This window comes from Rhipicephalus sanguineus, chromosome 2 (assembly GCF_013339695.2).
Source record: "Rhipicephalus sanguineus isolate Rsan-2018 chromosome 2, BIME_Rsan_1.4, whole genome shotgun sequence".
In the NCBI taxonomy this organism is placed as follows: domain Eukaryota; kingdom Metazoa; phylum Arthropoda; class Arachnida; order Ixodida; family Ixodidae; genus Rhipicephalus; species Rhipicephalus sanguineus.
Window position 1 is genome coordinate 8,097,149 of NC_051177.1, and position 19,095 is coordinate 8,116,243.

The 19,095-nt window shown below is 48.9% G+C and overlaps 1 protein-coding gene across 1 annotated transcript; it reads right to left on the reverse strand.

The window, feature by feature from the left end:
- Nucleotides 1–7,600: 7,600 nt before the first annotated feature.
- On the reverse strand, nucleotides 7,601–10,103 carry LOC119382375 (acetylcholinesterase). The gene is made up of 2 exons (XM_037650068.2): nucleotides 8,639–10,103; nucleotides 7,601–8,563 (listed from the first exon to the last, which is right to left on the reverse strand). Exons 1-2 carry the CDS (start codon nucleotides 10,090–10,092, stop codon nucleotides 8,167–8,169), a joined length of 1,851 nt encoding a protein of 616 aa, XP_037505996.1. The 5' UTR covers nucleotides 10,093–10,103; the 3' UTR covers nucleotides 7,601–8,166.
- Between the last annotated feature and the right edge of the window lie 8,992 nt (nucleotides 10,104–19,095).

Below are 19,095 nucleotides of genomic sequence, written 5' to 3' on the forward strand. Positions count from 1 at the left end.
CACATGACATGGACTGAGCTGTCCGCTCTGACCTTAGATGACGCTGTCGTGTATCTTACAGCTTTTATTCTTGACGCCGCATCAAAATGTATTGCCCAAACAAGCGGCCTGGGTTCTAAGCAGCGAGTTCCATGGTGGAACGATGCATGTAGAAAAGCGCGGATGAATCAGAACAAAGCGTGGGCGTTGTTTCGTGACTCCCCAACAGCAGAAAACCTAGAATATTTCAAGGAGGTCAAATCGCAGGCAAGGAGAACGCGCCGACAAGCCAGACGAGAAAGCTGGACAAAGTTCATATCGAGTATCAACTCGTACACAGACGAGGGAAAAGTGTGGAATAAGGTGAAGAAAATTAAGGGCCAACAAACGTACTCCCTGCCATTAGTAAATAGCCTCGGAGAAAGCCTGGAGGATCAAGCTAATTTTCTTGGCACACATTTTGAACACATATCGAGCTCCTCACACTACTCCGAAACCTTCCAAAAGTACAAAGCACAAATAGAACAACAGAAGTTGGAAAGAAAATCTGCAAAAAATGAGGCGTACAACGAACCATTCTGCTTAGCAGAACTGCAAACAGCACTGAACTGCTGTAACACATCTACCCCAGGTTCTGACTGCGTAATGTACGAAATTTTGAAGCAACCACCCTCCGAAACGCAAAAAACCCTCCTCACTCTCTACAACCTTATATGGCTCTCGGGTGTGATCCCCTCTTCTTGGAAGGAGGCTGTTATAATCCCAGTTTTGAAACAGGGAAAGGACCCCTCTGCTGTATCAAGTTACAGACCCATAGCGCTAACAAGTTGCCTATGCAAAGTATTTGAAAAAATGATTAATTGCCGCTTACTACACTTCCTTGAATCAAACAAATTGCTCGACCCATACCAGTGCGGGTTCAGAGAAGGCCGATCCACCACCGATCATCTCATACGTATCGAGGCACGCATACGTGAAGCTTTTGTTCATAACCAGTTTTTCCTATCTGTATTCCTCGACATGGAGAAGGCCTACGATACGACCTGGAGGTTTGGGATACTGAGAGACCTCTCACACATGGGTATACGTGGTAATATGTTCAATGTCATTGAAAGTTATCTGTCTGATCGCACATTCCGCGTTCGAGTGGGCAATGTTTTGTCCCGAACATTTATACAGGAAACCGGAGTGCCACAGGGTGGGGTGCTCAGCTGTACGCTCTTTATTATAAAAATGAATTCTCTTCGTCTGTACATCCCAATTAGTATGTTTTATTCAGTATACGTTGACGACCTGCAGATAGGTTTTCAATCGTGCTCTCTTGGGATCTGTGAGCGACAGGTTCAGCTTGCTCTTAACAAGGTGTCCAAATGGGCTGATGAAAACGGGTTCAAATTGAACCCACAGAAAAGCACCTGCGTTCTTTTTTCACGAAAAAGAGGCTTGTACCCTGATCCTGAAATAGTCATGAAGGGTGAGCGTTTGCCCGTAAACACAGAACATAAGTTCCTAGGTATAATTTTAGATGCGAAGTTAACCTTTGTACCGCACATAAAACACCTTAAGAATAAATGCATGAAAACAATGAATATCCTAAAGGTGCTGTCACGCACAGCGTGAGGCAGCGACAGAAAGTGCCTCATGAATCTGTATAAAAGCCTTGTACGCTCACGCCTTGACTATGGGGCAATAGTCTATCACTCTGCCAAGCCAAGCGCTCTAAAAATGCTGGACCCAGTTCACCATCTAGGTATCCGCCTCTCCACAGGTGCCTTTAGAACAAGCCCTGTTGAAAGCCTTTATGTGGAATCAGACGAGTGGTCACTCCATCTGCAGAGAACGTATTCTTCTTTCATATATTTTCTTAAAGTGAATGCGAACAGTCAGCACCCTGCATATTCCACTATCAACGACCTGTCCAGCTCTCAACTCTTTCGCAATAGGCCCACAATAGCACGCCCTTTCTTACTGCGCGTTAGAGAGCTAGCTGAAGAAACAAATGTCCCACTGCTTGACTACCACCCTATTCGCCCCGCTATGCAGCTCCCGCCATGGCAGTGGCAGCTTATAGACTGCGACACATCCTTATTAGCTGTCACAAAGCACGCGCCCCTTACACACATTCGGATGTATTTCCTATGGCTGCAACATAAATATGACTGCCCAGAATATTATACTGATGCATCCAAGTCCCATGCTGGCGTGTCATATGCAGCGGTTGGCCCATCTTTTTCGGATGCCGGCATTTTACCCACTAGCACAAGCATTTTCACAGCCGAGGCTTACGCGTTATTCGTAGCCGTTAAACACATTAAAGAATTGAATACACCAAGGGTAGTTATATACACTGACTCCTTGAGTGTCGTGAAAGCGCTGAAAAATCTGAAAAAACATAGAAGTCCGGTAATTATGTCCCTCTACTCAATACTCTGCGCGGCGTACGCGTCCAAGCAACATATCGTCGTGTGCTGGGTGCCAGGGCACCGTGACATCGCAGGAAATGTGTTAGCTGACCAGCTGGCCACTTCAACCAACGTAAGCGCTGCAATCTCTTCAGTTGCTGTCCCCGTGATGGACGTAAAACCAAACATACGGAAAAAGCTCAGGGCTTACTGGCAAAAGTTATGGGACCTACAAACGCATAACAAGTTACACCTGATCAAACCACGCCTCGGTAACTGGCCACCTACATCAAAAACACGCCGTACAGAGGTCACTCTCTGTCGGCTTAGAATAGGACGCACACACAGCACACACACACACCTTTTGTCCGGTGGTGACCCACCCAGCTGTGACAGATGTGGCCATCCACTTACCGTACATCACATACTCCTTGAATGCTCTGAGCTAGAGGCTTACAGAAAAAAACACTTTCCACTGGCGTTCACACAACACATACCCCTTCATCCAGCGATGTTCATAGGTAGAGAACCTCTTTTTAAATATGATACATTGAATGCGTTTTTAAAGGACATACGTACTTTTCATGTCATCTACGCAGGTGATCCGTAGCACGGCCTCCTAAGGGAGGCTGCTGCTGCGGATGCTACATCAAAAGAGAGCACCTGCCTCCAGGCCCTTAGCGCTGACGAGGCATCCGTGCTAGTACAACCTCTATATTTTAGCGTCATGATGACCCAAAACTCATCCTCATCATGCACGTTTCACTCCACTCTCATGATTTTGTTACATATATGTTTTAAGCACCTTTAGTGCACCTTTAATCTTAGGCCCTTATACAGCCACTAAACATCATCATTGTTCCCATCCGACACCGTTTCCTGGCGCTCTTTGGCCATCAATGGCCCTTGCGCCATTAAACAACATATATCATCATCATCATTTTGACATGCGCAGCTCTACATCGTTATACGGCCGCTCTTATCGCATATTACTTTTCTGCATTACATTTGATTTTTTGCTCTATCTTTCCACATCGATGTTGGGCATGCGCCGTACCATGAGTGTGACGAAAATAAAGAGTTGTAAATCACGCCAGTTCTTTGTCTGCTCTCCTTTTAGGGGCGAAGCTCCTTATAGCGGCACCCGTTCGTCCCTCGTAGCGTAGTATGTAACCAGTCTTACGCTTTGACCTGCAAGGTGGTGCCGGTGGGAGATTTTTCCTGTGCGTTGTTGAACAATAAAAAATTCGCAGCGTTAGCTAAAAGCCGACTTCTTCTGTCTCTCATTCCCATTAGCAGCCATTCTTTACCTCCAAGGTAGTGCCTGGTGAGATTTCTCCTGTGCGTGATTAAACAATAAAAATTTTGTTCAAAACGCCGTTGATTGATGAAATAAACCAACAAAAGACGCCAGATGTTTTGTAAAAGCAAAACGAAAGAACGCCAGATGTTTCTAAAGCAAAACGAAAAGACGCCAGCTGCTTAACGAAAGACGCCAGATGTTTTCTAAGCAATGGTTTTCTAAACAATGAAAATTCACAGCGTACATGTAAAATTAAAGTGCGCTGCAAGTCGTCATAACTCATCGAACCTTTAGTATAAACGCGCCCGATCTCACGTCGGTGATGATGTACTGGGCAGAATTCACAAAAGATTCACGGTTTACCGATGAACCTCCGCAGCTTCGCCCACCCATCATCATTCACTCCGTGGATATGCTGTGATTTTTTTGTGCTCGTCAATTTTTAGCGCTTATTCTTTCAGTGTTCATAACTGTCACCTAAATCGCAAAATGTAACTATCTTGGCGTCACTCTGACCAATAAACACACATAGTAAACACTTATCTTGTATGTCTGCTCAGTGACATAAAAAAACTGTGAGTGCCAGAGGCAGAGAGAAGCGCGGCCGCGGCGGCATCTTCGATGGAGGCGAAAATGTTTGAGGCTTAGATTTACGTGCACGTTGAAGTACCCCATGTGGTCCGGAGCCCTCCACTACGGCGTCCCTCATAGTCGTATCGTGGTTTTGACATGTTAAACGCCAGATATTATTATTATAAAGGGACGCTCCTATAAGAACTAAAATATTAGCCTACAGGGCAATAGTCAAAAGTAAAAAAGAATACGCTGCTGAAATCTGGGACCCGCACACTAAAAAAGACATTACGGAGAGCGAGTCCACAGGACTGGGCTTCTTGGTAAAGCATCGCTGCAGATAGGATAGCGCGAAAAAGCTGTGCATCGTGGTTCATCGTTTCGCTTCCCCTCAGTAAAATGACTGGCGGCCTAGCGTTGCTGGAAGACTTTGTGCATTCTCCTTCGTTTTTTCTCGTTCGCTCTTCTTCGCGCATGTATTTATTGCGCCGAGAAGGGAATCAAATTCATTGTTGAAAGCTGTTCTGCGTGCATCGTTCCCGTCGCTGATTTGCGCCGTTACAGTGATCCTGTATGTGGAAACTACGCCACGAAAGATTCCCTGTCCTCGTAAATGTCACGAAACAGGCACTACAAACACGCAGAAAAACTTGTCGCCCTGTACTGCTACTCTTGCTGGAAAAAATATGTGGCATACCTTCTGCACGCCGGCCCGCTACGAGAAGACAGTCAAGAATATTTCCTTGCAACTGGAACAGTTCGGCAAGCACTGTTGTTCTCCCACGAACTGTAAGCGAGTACAATAACGTCGGGGTTGTTGCTTTTGACAAACTATTTTTGTGAATTTTGATCATGTCCAAGTGTGGCTCCTGCTTCTTTTTATGCGTTACGTTCATTTTATACAGCAGTTGTCGCATGTTTGTAATTTGCATTTCTCTTGCCACAATGCCCCTCGTGCTTGGGCCAGAGTACTGGCCTGCACTATTGCTCAATAAATAAAATAAGGACTCACGGTTGCACGCAGGCAGTACATTTAACGCTTGCAAATCGACCCGCATCGCTTCTGTCCCTGCAAATGTGAGTAGCGCCTGTTCTGTACGCCGAGAGCACCAGTGGATAAATTTTAAAAGAAAACTGGGCGATGACCTGGCTTGAAGCACGTGTCGCTCTCCTCGGTTCAACTAAATTACGTAGGCAGGGCGTAAAAGCAAAAACACGATCTCGCGGGCCCATGCTGACTAGATATTCCTGCGTGCAGTCTTCAGAAGTTTCAAACAGAGGGAAGAATGTCCTGATGTTGGGGCGCCGATGTTGATAGAGCCCAAGGCTCTTGAGAGGGCCGTCACTGCAGAAAACCTTGAAAGTTTTCTTACAGGAACAATTGGTGAAGCAACGGGGCTTACGACGAACGTGCCTTCCATGGGAACAGCCTTCGATCTGAGGCCATCCCAAACAATCCAGCGGGGAGGAGGGGAAGACAGCTTGGAGCTTTTGTGGGAGCGAGAGAGTTTGGCCTAAGGAAAATCTTTCACAGCAAGAGCAAGGCGTATGCCAGGCATTCGCTTGAAACGAAGTGCTGTTTTTGCTGATGCCTCCTCTGTTTCTGCAGTGCAGGATAGTAACGTATTGTCCTTGTCAGACACAACCTCAACGAGAACAATGCAAGGAAGCATAGCAGGTGTTATTTGTAGTAATTATGATAAAAATGTGCAGAAAGTGCACGAAAGGAAATCTTGCCGCCGGCAGGAACCGAACCCGCCACCTTCGATTGACGCCGCTGCGTGTCTAAATCTCGTTTGTCAGTGAACGACAGCGGAAACACCAAGAACCAATCATGCACCCGCCGCGTGGTGTCAATAGAACAAACAAAATCTAATTCTGTGGTTACTGTAGAGTCAATGCACTTTTTGATTAGTGTCATTTTAAATCTCGCGCTCAATCCTGCGCCAATGCCGTTCCTGTGTCGGTCTTGGTCTCGTTCTAAATCCTGTGCCTAATGCAGCTCCGCTGCCGTCAAACTTGAGAAACTGTGCAGAACGTGCAACCCAGCGATCCCCTTCGCAATCGCGCGCTTACCACCGCCTCGGCAATCGCGCACTTGCCGAGGCGATGGCGCCTTCTCTTGCACGGCACGAATGTGACACGGATGTTTCAGAAGAGTTTTTCGTAGTTTTAGTTAGATTATTGGGTTTATATCTGGGTTGTTTCTCTAGTTTACGTTATTTTAGAGCTTCTTAGTTTATTTTGCACTGGTTTTGAGCCTTATTTCAGGCCGGTACTGACCACTGCGTGGCCATGAGACGGTGGGTGAACGACGAGCAGGGCCCTATAAAAGTTTAAAGAAACACGCGAGAAGGTGGAATGGAGTGTAGCGTCATTTTGACCACCGCGCCTGTCGCGGGGCCTACAGCCCGAAGGGAACGATCTTGGCCGGCCTGGACGATGGTGTTAACGCTCGAAGGAAAGGGAGCCAGCAGAACAGCTGAGCTTCCCGCAGGGGTCTCACCAGAGAGGACGTGGGCCTGCGCGGGGTGCCCGGTTTCGTCGCAGTTCCTCCCATGTAGTCTCAAAGCGGTGGATGCACGGCTGAAGGCTTCTCATAACGACCTGCCTTTGGTGCCTGGCTGCACACGTGGGACTTTTTGACAAGCAACATCTCAGCGATCCGACATTATTGCCACTAAGTACAGGTATGCGGGAGGCCCCTCCCATGACTAGGGGAACTATGGGTGTAATTAATACACGTGTGTTTTCAACCTGCAGTCGAGCACAGAACCTGCATGGCTACGGCATAGACCAGACGGGTAAGCACAAATAGGCGAAATATATGAATTGAAGGATGGGGAGCCCAAATTACGTATGAGGCTCTCACGCAACGACAGCTGTGCAGTAAGCGGCGCTGCACTTTAGTGAAACAGCCACATGCAGTCTTGTCACTGCCTCATGTGTGTGCAACACTACCTTCGTTGCAGCCTCGGTTGTAGTGGAATAACACCGCTGCCCAATGCTGGTGCTCTTCCGTATTCGTTCGGCCTTTTAAAACCGCCGTCAAACGGCCGTTCATGATAGATGTCTTGCCGACGTTTTGGTTTTGTAACAGAGTAACATGCGTTAATTTATATAGAAAGCACTCCGTTCTCAGCTGTTGGAATGATGTTTAGATTTGTCTACATCACCGGAACATAGCACTTGTGTAACAGAACCTCGCTAAGGTGACTACTTGATCTGGTCCACCCTTTCGTGTCCAAATGATAACGCAATAACTAAAGTGAGCGTTCTCTGTGTCACTCATGGAGTGAAGTCTTGGGCAAACCATGCGGCAGCAGAGAGAGCGAACGAAATGTTTCAAAGAGAGGCTTTTAATCACACTAGTAACATTTTCGAAAGGCAACAGATCTTTCAATGTGCGGAAGTCGATGACAAGACATTGACTAGAGCTCATGGCACCCGGCTTCACAGAGCAGTTCTCAGTAGTATTTACAATGCACCGTGAAACACTAATTCTATAGTCGGAATTTTAGCGCAATGAGCAAAATGCGCGTACAGTTGTTCCTTCACGTCGCGCTTTCCTTTCCTTGTAGACACATCAGTTTGTTTGCTTTTTTCTATTACAAAGATGGCACAATCAAACATATGAGTGGTACTCAAGTTTATAAGTTTCATACTTCAAGTATATACAACGCTACAAGCATTTAAAATATATACATGGGTAAAAGTACTTTCACCAGACGACATATTTTACAAGTGTGGGGTGGGTGAAAATGGTCACATCATTTGTGAAGGGAGCATGTTTCTCGCATAAATAGAGTTTGCACCTTCAAATGGAAATGGGCGTGTAGTGTTGTGGGACATGCTAGTGAACGAGTGAACTATGTACACGATGACACAATGAGTCACTACACTTACTTCTCACAGCTTTTCCAGGGTCTCGTACCTGTGCTGCGTACTGCGCACCTTGGTGATGCTAATGGCCGACACAATTAAAAGAAGGACATTGCACACGGCGAGGGCCACGACGACGTAAGCAGTGCTCTGCTCCATTGGTTCACTAGCTCGAAGGCTCTGTGCATTTGGCTCGAAGACGAAGACCTGGGACGAGGTCACGGAGAGCGGCTCGTCTGCTGGCACTTCCACCACAGCCCTGGAGATCTTCACCAGCGGGACGATGTGGTGCCAGAAAGCGACGGCCCGCCCCAGCACGCTGCGACGGGCGGCGCAGCGAGCAGAGGTGAAGTGCATCACGAGTTGGCTCTCCTCCGCGTACTCGGGCCATTCCAGGCCGTGCGCGCCAACGATGCTCGGATCACTGAAACAGGCGACAACTACTATAGCAACATTCGAGGATCAGAAGAGAAAAACGAGGCACAAATGTGATACACACCTGTTGAGTGCAAAGTTGCCAATCGAGGCACCGAGTTTGATGCTCAGGGTTGCCTCGGACTTGGGAAGGTCACGCTTCTTGAGAACGAGACCCATGGCGAAGAGCACGTCGTCCCCGTGGGCTGCCCCAATGAAGTCGGGTTGCTTGGAGAAAGACGGACGGTGAGAAAACTGGTAGACGTACACAGAGCCCTTCTTGTGGTGAGCCAGGAGGCGGGCCATCTGTTCAGCGTGGGACGCCACATACATGTCACCGCAGAATTGGACATACTGAGCTCGCAGGCCTTCCCGGATGTGCTGATAATGATACTCGTGCTGAACAAGCTTGGATAGCACGTCGTCGTCCCGGACGCTGAAGTCACGCAGATGGAATTGGATCATGTCGGCGACGTCTTGCGTCGTGAGCCTGTTTTCTATCAGGCGCTCGAAGAAATGTGACTTGAGGTACTGGAGCATGAGGAAGCACAGCGATCCCTCATTCTGGTTTGTACCGATCACGACATCAACGGCTTGGTGACGACCTTTCTTCACGGCCTCGAGAGGCTCCTCCACGACCAGCGAACCGTCCATCACTGGCCTGAAGAACTTCCCGATGCGTGTTGTGGCGCGCAGCAACTCGGGAGCCGGCACGCTTCGCAGACATGTGGTCATGTCGACGCTGGAACCAGTCGGGCAGCCAAGAGCGCTGGCGAGCTTCTCTGTTGTGTTGAGAGGATTGGAGTCGAAGACGTAGTCCCCCACAGCGATGCCGCTCTGCATGACTGCTTTCTCGAAAAGCTTCTCTTTAATGGGAGTGGCTATGTGTATGCTAATGCTCATAGATCCCGTGAATCGGCCCATCACGGTAACCTTGTCAGGATTGCCACCGAAGCGAGCGATATTTTTCTTCGTCCACCGCAGCGCCATACGCTGGTCATGAAGACCGACATTTCCCGGAGCATCGGGCGTCAGTGTAGCGAGGAATCCGAAGGAAGAGACCCTGTAGTTGACGGTGACCACGATGGCATTCGAATGGACGGCCAAGTAGCTGCCGTCGAACTGGCGAGCGATAGCATAGTCGAAGCCCTCCCCAGGAAACCAAACGATCACGGGCAGGATACCGCTCACATCGGGTACGTACACGTTCAGGGTCAGGCAGTCTTCGCTCATCTCAGAGTCGGTGTCCAGAAAGGTGCTCATAAGTTCCTTCAGGTGAGCCGGCTGGAAGCAAGAGGGTCCGTGGCGGCTCGCATCCAATTCCCCACTGGCCGCGTCGTCCAGTGGTTGAGGGGGAGCGAATCGCAAGGCTCCCACGGGGGGCTTGGCGTACGGCACGCCCAGAAAGTGGTTGACGTGGTGATGGTGTCCTGCCTTGGCACGGAAGCCCACAACGAGACCCGACGACGTTTGCACGGAGGTGGGCCTGAGCGCCGAAAGCGTGCCTACAAGGCACAACAGCGTTAGAGCGACTCGCATTTTCGCTACGAATCAAGCTGATCTGCAGTGGCCGCTCATCGGCGCGCCTTTATAGGCGGCCGCCAGGCGAGGGCGAGCGCCTCAATGAACGCGCGCGATAAGCCACGCGGTGGAGAGAAGAATGCCAGTGACCCCATTCGGTGTTTCCCCCTCGCTCGGAAAGCGAAAGGAAATGGCGCCAACGGAAAAGTATACGCACTTACGCTTGCCGCCCGGCATGCTTTGGCCCCGCGCCTTGGCGCCAGTGAATGAATTAGATACCCTGGCGATGTATCGACGAGGTGGCTGCCCGGACTTCGCATAGGCAGGTTCATCGCACACATTCGCGTGTGCGCTGGCTCGTCAGAAGCACTTATGACGTAGTACTCTGCTTGATGCGCAGGTGTCCAGAAGAATCAGCACTGCCGATACATGAACTTGCTCCCGTGATCGACTTGAGCCGCTCCATGTCGCTCAAAATCTCCCATACTACGTGCATATTCTGCTCGATTTGCGTTGTGCGGCCGCATATCGAGTGCTGCCGACTTCGCCGCACAGTGCTCTGTGTTCCACTTTGACACCCTGTCAGTGTGCTTCAACATCATTCGTTTACTCGCGATGCCTGATGGGACGTGTGTGCTTACATTCTATTGAAGGTGCTATTATTGCGACCTCCGCAATAGCCAGGACTCATTACGAAGAAGCGAGTTACTCTTTCCAAACATATGATGTGGAAGTATTGAGTGCGCGCTCCAACCTCGCACGCAGTGGCGTAGAACAGCGCCTTTACATCTCGTCCAAGGATGTCTATCTGTAAACGTTGACGAAATATGAAATCTGCACCAAAAGTCTTTGTCTAAGAAAGAATTGTGCTCTAGGTGTAGAGAGAGCCGAAATATTCTGCACGATGTTTCAGTTTTGAATGTAACTGATGCCTTTATCCCGTTCGCTGAGCGGTTATCACTGCAAGGTGTCGTGATTTATGAAAACGCAGTGGCGCACGCGTACAGAGGCCATCATAAGTACGTGTCCGAACGAATAAAACTCAGTGGGAAGTAACTCTTGCGTGTGTCGCATTCTTTTCGTCTTTTGTTTCGCAAGTTTTTTGCGCTACGAAGAAACCATGGACAACCGACTAGCCCGAGCGCGCACATTGCTCAAACATCATAGCGCTGTTCGTCTGTGCGACCATGGTGCCACAGTTCCGCCTCGTACACAGCCTGCCTTTATTGTTCAGGCTAAACCCGCTCTTCCCTGATGGGCCCTGAGCTGCTATTAATGACATTTAAAGCAAGAAAACTTCCGGCAGCTTTCTTGGGAAACCGTAATGCGAAATAATGCTAACAAATATTAGTTTAGGTTAGTTGGTTTACTATGTAAGCATGCAGTTAATGCAACAACGCTCAAAAAGGTCTCTGCCATGCACGCCTTTTTTGACGCACGCTCAGTCTCTTGAGCGGAATGGTTGTGACGTGCTCGGCAGACAAACAAGAGGTGAACCAGTGCTGACGACCCCTTCATGTGGATAAGAGCGAGCGAGGAGGCGTTCACCCCGGCTGCTAATACACTAACCACGCCAGTGGGCAGATCTTGTTTGTGCGTGCCAATCAGACGGAAACCTGAAATAGGCACGGCTGCTTATCAAGATGAATACGGTTGGAAGGACCGGCGGCGGCTGTTTGCCAAATGTCGTTCACCTGGAATTCTTCGCATTCCGACCTCTGAAAACGCAATGGTCGCTGCCGCAGCGCTTTTACCTCTCCACCCGTGGTGACACAGGTCACGTGCGAGGGCCGTGTGGCCGTAAACAACGAGCATCAGCTGGCAGTTCTCGTGGACGGCGTCGTCACTTGAGGAAATAGGCGGCATCTGAAAGTGTTGCGCCTAAACACGTTGACTAAGCACGTCCCAGCGCTCGTGCGTATCAGTACATGCGACGTCGCATGTGCTTAGGAAAAATTTCATCACAGCGTCATTCAGACTAGTGAGGTAGAAGTGGCTCGGCGTTGAGCGTGCAGAGCCGCCTTTCAGCTTGACCGGCCTTCTAACTATCGGCGCCTTCCATGGCCGTAGCGGCCGCCATGAAAAATTTTAGTAACTGTTCGCGCAAACATTGATGTCCTCTGCTAGGGCGTTATATGCGACATGCAATGCTAGAGGCCCGTGTACTTAGATTTAGGTGCACGTCAAAGAACGCCAGAAGGTCGAAATTTCCGGAGCCCTCCACTACGGCGTCTCTCATAATCATATCGTGGTTTTGGAACGTGAAACCCGAGATATTATATTATATGCAACATGCCGCAAGCAGGCACTCACTAGTAATCATATCTAATAATTCCTGACGTTTTATATGCAAAAAGCACGATATGCTTGGGAGGCCGCATATTTAGTAGGGACTCCGGACCGAATGTTGATTACCTTGGCTTTTTAACCTGCGCCTGAGACCTCACGGGTGTTCTAGCATTTCGCCCCCATAGAAATTCATTCTCCATGGCAGGGAGTCGAACGCGCGTCCTCGAGCATACAGCGCGACGCCGTGCCTCAGCATGCGAGTACCACGGCAGGTGCGTTCAGATGCCAATCATTGACAAAGAGCGATTGCATTGTAGTTTTCCGCAGACGGTGTCTAAAGAGCCACGAGGAATGTTCAACGCCGCCAGAGAAAACTTTATGAAAGTTTGTCCATATATTGGAAGCAGTACTGATCTACAGTGGTGAAATCACTAACAACACCTATACACTAACCTCAAACTATGAAATATTAAGCATTTTTGAATGAAATAAAGACCAAGAATAGCATTCGCCTCGAGAGGTCCCCTATTTTATCATAGCAACTAGTCATAGCAATCGACCGTTGACTGCAAGAAGAAAAATTAAGTCGTTCGAAAAGCCGAGAGGAACCGTTTATTACAATGGCTTCCGTGACTTTCTGCACAGATGGTGCATCGTTAATGGTCACAATGGACACCTAGTTGTGCGTAATGATGGCGCTATGCACACTGCACTGATGGCACGCACACGTCCATTAAATATATATGCAGGATCTGAGAGGAGGCCTATCTGCGCTCAAAGACGCGGGTGTAAGAAGGCCATTGGTAGTCAAGCGGCGGCGACGTTCTCACGCCACCGCGGCGACACAAACGGAGCTCTATTGAAATGCACGGAACATCGTCTCTCTTCTTTTCATACAAGAATCGAGCTTTGTTGACGAGGTCTCGTCCTTGTGAAGAGAGCCCCACTTGATTTTCTGTATTCGTCCACATCCTTATTGTAACACTCGCGTCTCACATGATGCCACCGCCACGTGCTGTTTTTCTTGCTCTTGAATTAGGTCACAAGGAAAAAACATGAGTCATTGCGGTAGTTCTCTCCAGGTGCCATGTTTTTGCAATTTCTCTACCGTGTTACATTGAAAGAAACGTTTAACTCTGAAGCTTACACGCAGAAGGCATTTGTCAAAAGTGGCGCATCGAGCTCGAATGTCGTGCCCAGCGGGGTGGCAAATATTTACCTTTTCCTTTGTTTTTGTTTTTTTTTTCTGAGTGCGTGCGGAGGAAAGCTGTGTAAGCTATCGCAGTTTCATGTTATCCACGAGACGGAATTCGAGGCTGCAGGATACACTCATGGTCCGAGACGTGTGCAGCTGAAGGCATCATTTTTGGAAGGTGTCGGATTTAAACAAAATGGCCCGCCGGGAGTTCTCAGCTCGCTTCGAAATGGTTTTCTCTCTCTCAACGGATTCTCTTCTTGCTGCTCGTGTTATTGATTGTTGTAAATTGAGCGAAGAGCCGAATCGGGCCAGCGGCCTGAGCGGTGTCCGTGACCGGGAAAGGTGCGAGGACCTCTGCCGCAGCATTCCTGGAAAGCCTTATCGTCCGGTGTCCTCGCCAGGAGCCGAGAGACGGCTGTGCTCAGCATCCAAGCGCGATAGCGGGCATCGCGGCCGATTCGCGGTAATGTTTGCCTCGTGGAGATATGCGACAAAGGGACGACGCCCGTATCGAGCGTGAAAAAAACACCGCAGTTCCTCGGAAATGGACCGTCTTCGTTTTATTCCTCGAGTAATGCTGGACCATTTATTTCGGTCGCCCCTCTTATCTATGGCACACATTCGAGTGCCGATCTTTACCCAGAATTCACAGAAAGGCCACTGCTCTGGCGTCGGAAAGGAGACGTCACGCGAGCAGATTCAGCATTTCTGTTAAGCCTGGTTTTCAGGAACAATGACCAGGTGTGCGCAGAGCGGGGCCGCCGAGCATGCCCCGTAACTTACGCACCTGTCCCGACATAGTTTCCAGCCTATGCTCATCCGCGATTATGGCCTCCGGGGAGGTTGCACTCAACGACCTTCGCTCCCAGAAAGGCGGAGACCAAAGGCCGTTGCCACGCCATCTTCGCATCCACGGCGAAACCTGCTGCCTTCTTTTGGGCTGCGGCGAGACGACATCAGGGACACTGTAGCCCGGACCATCGAGCGGGGCTTCTTGCCTCGATCGAAATGTGACCGCCGCGGCCGGAATCGAACCCGCAGCCTTTGGGGCAGCCGCCGAGTACGAGTTAATTTCTAGAAAAAAGTAGACTGGTCACGCTTCTCTCATTTTTTCGTAAGATTTCTCCGTCATCACGTGCTGGTTTTCCCATCGTGTGTCCTCGCGGCTCGATCATAGCTTAAAAAATTGGCCGCGTATCTGCGTGCTTCGCTGCAAATGTCGTCTAAAGACGATAGAAGAGGCGCTGCGTGAGATATGGACGCCATCTGGCAATACATCGGGAAGCATTAGTGGTGTGTTGCGGGCTGGTAGTCCTGGCGCAGCGGCAGGCGAAGACCGGCGGTGACCAACGCGACCGGCGGGGACGCCAGCCAGCCCGAACACGCGGTTTGGCGCGAAGCGCCGAAGCAGAAGAAACGTCTGCACTCAACGAGCACTCTCCACACACTCTTTTATTTACACGTCGCCTGGGTAAAACAGGAATGCCAGAGCGGCGCCCCATGGCATTCGTACAGTGCAATACTGAACCGAAACCCAAACACTACAATGAGATCGGGCAGAGATTACGGAGGAAGGCAAGTTTCAGCGCAGTCGCATTTTCAGCGCAGCTTAAGAAACTAGGGTCTCTAGAATTACGTATCTATGTATTTTCTATTAAAGGAACACACCACCTAATACTTACCTAGTGATGCTGCGCCTCAGATATACATAATGTTTGCTTTTAACGCGATAGCGTTAAAGAGCTCGTATCGCAGAAATTCCGCCGTCGGCGTCGGCGCCGTTGGTTGTGAGCGAAAAATCATCTTGTCCGTGACCGAAAAATCGAAAAAGCTGCAAATAGAATAAATAATAAAAATGTTGGGTCCGAGTGAGAATCGAACCCAGGCCGTCTGCGTGGCAAGCAGGTGTTCTACCACACAGCCACGCCTCTGCTTGGAGCTGTACTGAAAGTAACTTTCATGCTTCCCAAAAATACGCGTCGTGTATACAGGTGCCACAGTACGAGATGTAATATCGCAGTAATATTGCGTGGTACAAGCGTACATTTCCATCGGGCGTCACACCATGCCAATATCATAACGACTTGGAGGTTTAAAGACAGCCACCCATTGCAAAAGGCACACACATTACTGCGCGTATTCCCTTAAGACCACGTAGTGGGTGCATCGCAACTTCGAAAAAGTTTCTCGCGCGTAATTGTTCCTGGTTTAAAGCATGCTACCAATTGCATAAAGCACACACCTCAGTGCGCGCATTCTGTTAGACACTCGTAGTGTTCGAAGTGCGCACTAAGGACAGCATGTCGCTATCGCGTTCAACTCTTAAAGGCGAATCTTAAGCGTCCCCCAATTTTTTGATCAACAATGTACACAAGTATGAACCTAGTAAGCCGTTCATGATGGCTGGCCCTTGGACAAGTGGTTCAACTTTTGCCGGGTGGCTGAATCGAGTGACGTGCCGACAAACAGAAAGATAGATAGTAAGACAGACCAAAATTTCTGCGTTTAGGTTCACCAAGAAAGACTATCGTCTTTAAAAGTGAAGCCCACCTCTGCCCGAACTCATCTTCACTTCCCGGCCGTGCTTGCCATCCGCTATTGCTGGAATCAGCTTCCGGCTGGCGTTGCAGCTATCACTAACCATAATGCCTTCGTAAATAGTCTGAAATGTTCTTTTTGTTTAGTCTATGTTCATGCATGACAAATGTCTTTTTTTCTAACACATTGCAGTTTCCTTGCCTGCAATGCGTCATTCTCGCTTAGCTGTTTTAACGGTTATTTGAACAGCGGAGCTGCTCAGCGGGACCCAAAGTTATCATCATCATCATCGCGTCCTCTTCAGCTTCGTCCGGCGTGTAACAAGGGGGAAAGCGAAGGAGAAATGTGAGGGCGAAGTGGGGGAGAGATGGAAGGAAATACACAAAGAGAAAACCTTGGCGAAATAAAGTTCCTTATGACGCAGCGGGATTTGAACCCGCGTACCCACGACCTGAAAACGAGCGTGTTAACCACTCGGCTATCCAGGCACGCTGATCCAGGCACAATGAGAGAACATAGCGTAGCCTTGTATGGTATCGTATATCAAGTGTGTAGGAAAGGGAAGTGAGGGTAAGGAGGAGGGGCGAGAGTGAAGCATACCGAGAACGAGAGAGAATGGTAACACAGAAAGATTCAAAGAAAGAGGAAGAAGTGGAGAGAGAGTGAGAAATAAAGCAATGGAAATAAACCGACACAAAAAAGACGAAAAGAAACAGAGAGAAGGAACAGAAAAAAAGGTAGGAAGAAAGAAAAAGAGAAAACTCAAGAGAAACAGCATTCGGCCAGATGTACAGAGAAATAGATAAATAGTGAGCGCGACCGGCCCTTGCTTCGCTGTGCCATGCTGTGCGCAACGCAGTGCAAGGTTCCCGCATTTTCTTTTTTTGTAGTTGTCTTTGGTTGTCACGCCGCGTGTATTTTATTTTCAAACATTCGTAAGTTCAGTGTAAGGTGTCTGGATCATCGCCGTTTTTTATATTTGGACATTCATTAATCATGATTGACATTGACATTGTTGCAACCCAGGTATTACTGTATTATCTTAATTTTTCGCTTAGTTCTGCATGCGAAGAAATTGTATTGCGCTTCATGGTTCTGTCCGCCGTACCTAATGTCTTCGGGATATTCGGGTACTTGAAAAAAATTAACGCAGCGTGCACTGAGTGCCGCAAGGCTGGGTCACAGCACAGCCCTTAGCTGCATCCCTGGGCTCAGGTCTCTCTTTCTTACCCTTACATTGCTATACACGGCTATGCTTGCTCTCATTTTCCTTTTTGTCTCTGTTTATTAAATGCGAAGCATTTCTTAGCGAACCTCTGGCACTTTTAGCGTATCTATCTATCTATCTATCTATCTATCTATCTATCTATCTATCTATCTATCTATCTATCTATCTATCTATCTATCTATCTATCTATCTATCTATCTATCTATCTATCTATCTATCTATCTATCTATCTATCTATCCGCGTACGTCTGGGTGCTCTCATGATCGCCTTCTCATCTTGGTGTAGACCGAAATTGGCATGGGTGGGTAAGAGGATTTGACGAATATGACTGTCGGGTCATGACATGAATAACGTGAAAATCCTGTCGCATACGTCGTCTAACCCGTTCCTCCGGACACGTGTGGCACATACCCGTATACGAGGAGCCGGGGTATACGGGTATGCGCAACAGTTGATTGACAGTGTATATCTACCCAGGAACGGCGAGAACAGGCATTGGTAACTTAAAGGGGCCCTGCAACACTTTTCGAGCATGCTCAAAAAGCGCTGCCGATCGGTAGTCGAGGCTCCCGAGAACACGCGAGCCAAATATTATAGCGATGCGCACGGCCTGGAATTTACAATAAATTCTCAAAGTCAGCTGAAAATCGCTCCCTCTTCTCTCGACAAATGATGTATTAGTCCGCAAAATATGACGCGATTGTCGGCCGTTCCACCATTGGCTGATGTTATAATCACGATAGCACCCTCATTTTTACTTTCGTTGTTAATTTTTAGTTCAATAAGTAGATAATATGTATGTTTATATTATGTTATCGCGTTAAAAACACCGAACAAACATTAATATTAGCACTTCCGGTCTCACCGACAGCTCGCCTGCTCGTAGTTGCGTGGTTCCGTTTTCTTCGCCATGCGCAGTGCCGAAAACGTGAATATTTCTGTGCTTTTGACCATCGCCGGTTGCCGTTGAGAGTGGCAGCCGTTCGAGTGTTGCCTCGTCAGCTGAGAACTGCATCGTCGGCACGTTCTCACGACCGACCGAGGCACGGGCGCAGCGTGTCTCCGATAACAATGCTGGCGTCCGGTAATGGCGGCGCTTCGGGGTCGTCTGCCAGTGCCGTCTTACGAGGCGGTGTATCGGAGTATGGGCCGAAACCGATCTCAGCTGTCATTCGTTCCAAACGAGCGCGCACGTTTGCTTCCATGGTTGGCAGAGCGATGAAAACACTACGGCGTTCGAGGTGCACACCCAACATTACCAAACCGACGCGCAGTTTTCAAGCACGCGCGATACACAGCGCGATCGACTCCGCTCGACGAGAACGACGCAAGCCGACCGGAAGTGGCGGCACAGACCACGTGGTTGCGCCGAGACGCCAGAGAGAAAAAAATGAAAAAAATGCCGCCGGCGCTGACGTCGCCTCCTCGCACCTCCGCCCTCCTTCCCTCCCCTCACGCCGCGCGCAGCTTTCCGCGCGCTCGCTGCGTTGAGTTGAGAGAGAAAGCTGCGGAACGTGATCTCTATAATTTGGTAACACCACTTAGACTTCACGGATTCGAAAAATTTTTGCGGCATATGGCTCGTGAAGAGTCATACGTCAATAATGGGACTATTCCAATATAACAAAGAAAGGTGTTGCAGGGCCCCTTTAAATGCTTGAGCGTAAAGAAAAATCGACATCGGCAGCGTTGACCCGAAGAATGCAAAGAATAAAAATCAGGATCCCAACAGAAATCGAACCCAAGCATTCTGCGTGGCCGTCAGGC

Bases quoted from the DNA above. Each gene is read 5' to 3' on its own strand.
- LOC119382375 (XM_037650068.2), bottom strand. From the start codon at position 10,092: ATGCGAGTCGCTCTAACGCTGTTGTGCCTTGTAGGCACGCTTTCGGCG. The intron at 8,564-8,638 runs GTGTGTATCACA...CGCCTGTTTCAG, and splicing joins GGCAACTTTGCACTCAACAG to TGATCCGAGCATCGTTGGCG.